This window comes from Sinocyclocheilus anshuiensis, unplaced genomic scaffold (genome assembly GCF_001515605.1).
Source record: "Sinocyclocheilus anshuiensis isolate Anshui unplaced genomic scaffold, SAMN03320099.WGS_v1.1 scaffold452, whole genome shotgun sequence".
In the NCBI taxonomy this organism is placed as follows: Eukaryota; Metazoa; Chordata; class Actinopteri; order Cypriniformes; family Cyprinidae; genus Sinocyclocheilus; species Sinocyclocheilus anshuiensis.
The window spans coordinates 20,228-22,142 of NW_015555719.1; the positions used below are offsets into that span (position 1 = coordinate 20,228).

Below are 1,915 nucleotides of genomic sequence, written 5' to 3' on the forward strand. Positions count from 1 at the left end.
GAAGATAAAAGCCAAGATTAGAGAAGCAGTCCTTGGTAAAATGACATGCACACAACAAAAGGTTCGAATTGTATTTCTGTGGTATCCTTGAACACAGAGCGTCTTCTCAACATGACGTAAACACACTAACTAGTGGAAGTGTTTGTGGGCAGGTCAGACAGGCGGAGATTATGCAAATATGTTACCCAGTGACGTATACCGGTAACAGGCAAAAGATTCGAAAATATGACGACTCGTTAAGGCGATTCAAAATCGACTCTCTCTTTTGAGAGACAATATCTTTATTTATCTTGCACTTTTTTGATTATCAACTTTGCAGATTGTTTTCATTTAAGGATAGCTACGTTATAAACTGCAAAAGAGATATTTTTCAAAAACCCATATAACAGGCAAAAGATTCGAAAATATGATGACTCGTTAAGGTGATTCAGAATCGACTCTCTTTTGAGAGACAATATCTTTATTTATCATGCGCTTTTTTGATTAACAACTTTGCAGATTATTTTCATTTAAGGATAGCTACGTTATAAACTGCAAAAGAGATATTTTTCAAAAACCCATTGTGTTACCCAGTGACGTATACCGGTAACAGGCAAAAGATTCGAAAATATGATGACTCGTTAAGGTGATTCAGAATCGACTCTCTTTTGAGAGACAATATCTTTATTTATCATGCGCTTTTTTGATTAACAACTTTGCAGATTATTTTCATTTAAGGATAGCTACGTTATAAACTGCAAAAGAGATATTTTTAAAAAATGACCCGCTCTTTAAACACATATTAATGCCTTATTCTGCATGACCATATTTTAGATCCCTTAATTCTACCCCATACCCAAACTTAACAACTACCATACTAACTATTAATAAGTAGCAAACTAGGAATTTGAGGCAAAAGTTCAAGATCCACTCATGCACATTTCACACATCTCAGCAAATAAATGAATTATTTAGCATACATAATAAATGTGATTAATTTTTTTTATCAATTGACAGCCCTACCCTGACTGAAGTCTTGAGGTGTTTGTCTCACCTGTTTGTTTGATGAGCTCCATACATCCATTAGGAGTACATGGGATAAAACAGTCCCCAAGATCACCACGTGCCAGTTTCCCTGCATTTATACTCGTCAATCTGAAGCAAGCAAAGAAACAAACTTTCTTTAATAATTTAAACAGGTTTCATTATTGAATGGAGCACAAAACAATCTGTTGAAAGTAATGTTAAATCAGAATAACACAATTTAATGGCATGTTGTTCAAGAGTGAATTATTTTCTGTACCCATCCACATCTTTCTCTGGAGCCACGCTGTTGATAATCCTTTCTGTATTAATAGTGTGGACGGAGTCAAGGGGCAGCTGGACTATGAGCCCATGAATTTTGGAGTCCTCATTGACTTCCATTACACGGCGCATAACCTTCAGAATGTGTATCAGTTAATTATAAACAGCAAAATCTGAAACAGCTGTTAATAGCAAACATAAAACATGGATTAATGGTTAATGACTCCTTCAAGTGAAGCTGTCCTACCTCATTTTCAGTTGCAGTCCGTGGAAGCTTCACATGTACAGCACTGATCCCGATCTAAAAATCAAGACGGTAATAGTCATTAAAGGGCTCATAAGATGCATTTTTTATTATTTTGTAATGTTCCTTGAGGACAAATTGCATTTTTTTTTTTTTATTCGTCGGTTACTCCAATGTCCAGAAACATACAGACACAGTCTCAAACATACATTAGAGGGAAAAGGGGAAGAAAAAAATATAAAAAAAAAATTTTTAAATAGCATTTTATTTTAAGCATTTTCATTTCAGACATGGTTTTATGTTTACACGGCGCGATGCAACGCAACGCGTAAAAAGACAGTATAAGTCATTATAATCCGTAATTATGTCCCCACTGGATGCTACAAA

At 35.0% G+C, this 1,915-nt stretch overlaps 1 protein-coding gene across 1 annotated transcript in view; it reads right to left on the minus strand.

Annotated features, from left to right (window-relative positions):
* Positions 1 to 1,915, minus strand: part of LOC107672350 (C-1-tetrahydrofolate synthase, cytoplasmic-like) — a gene marked incomplete at its 3' end in the record, with an annotated part of 33,755 nt that overhangs the window by 16,862 nt on the left and 14,978 nt on the right. Inside the window, exons 4-6 of the mRNA XM_016465503.1 lie at positions 1,532 to 1,585; positions 1,283 to 1,419; positions 1,034 to 1,134 (exon numbers count right to left, since the gene is read on the minus strand). Coding sequence (XP_016320989.1) covers positions 1,034 to 1,134; positions 1,283 to 1,419; positions 1,532 to 1,585 — 292 coding nt within the window. The remainder of the gene's footprint in view (positions 1 to 1,033; positions 1,135 to 1,282; positions 1,420 to 1,531; positions 1,586 to 1,915) is intronic.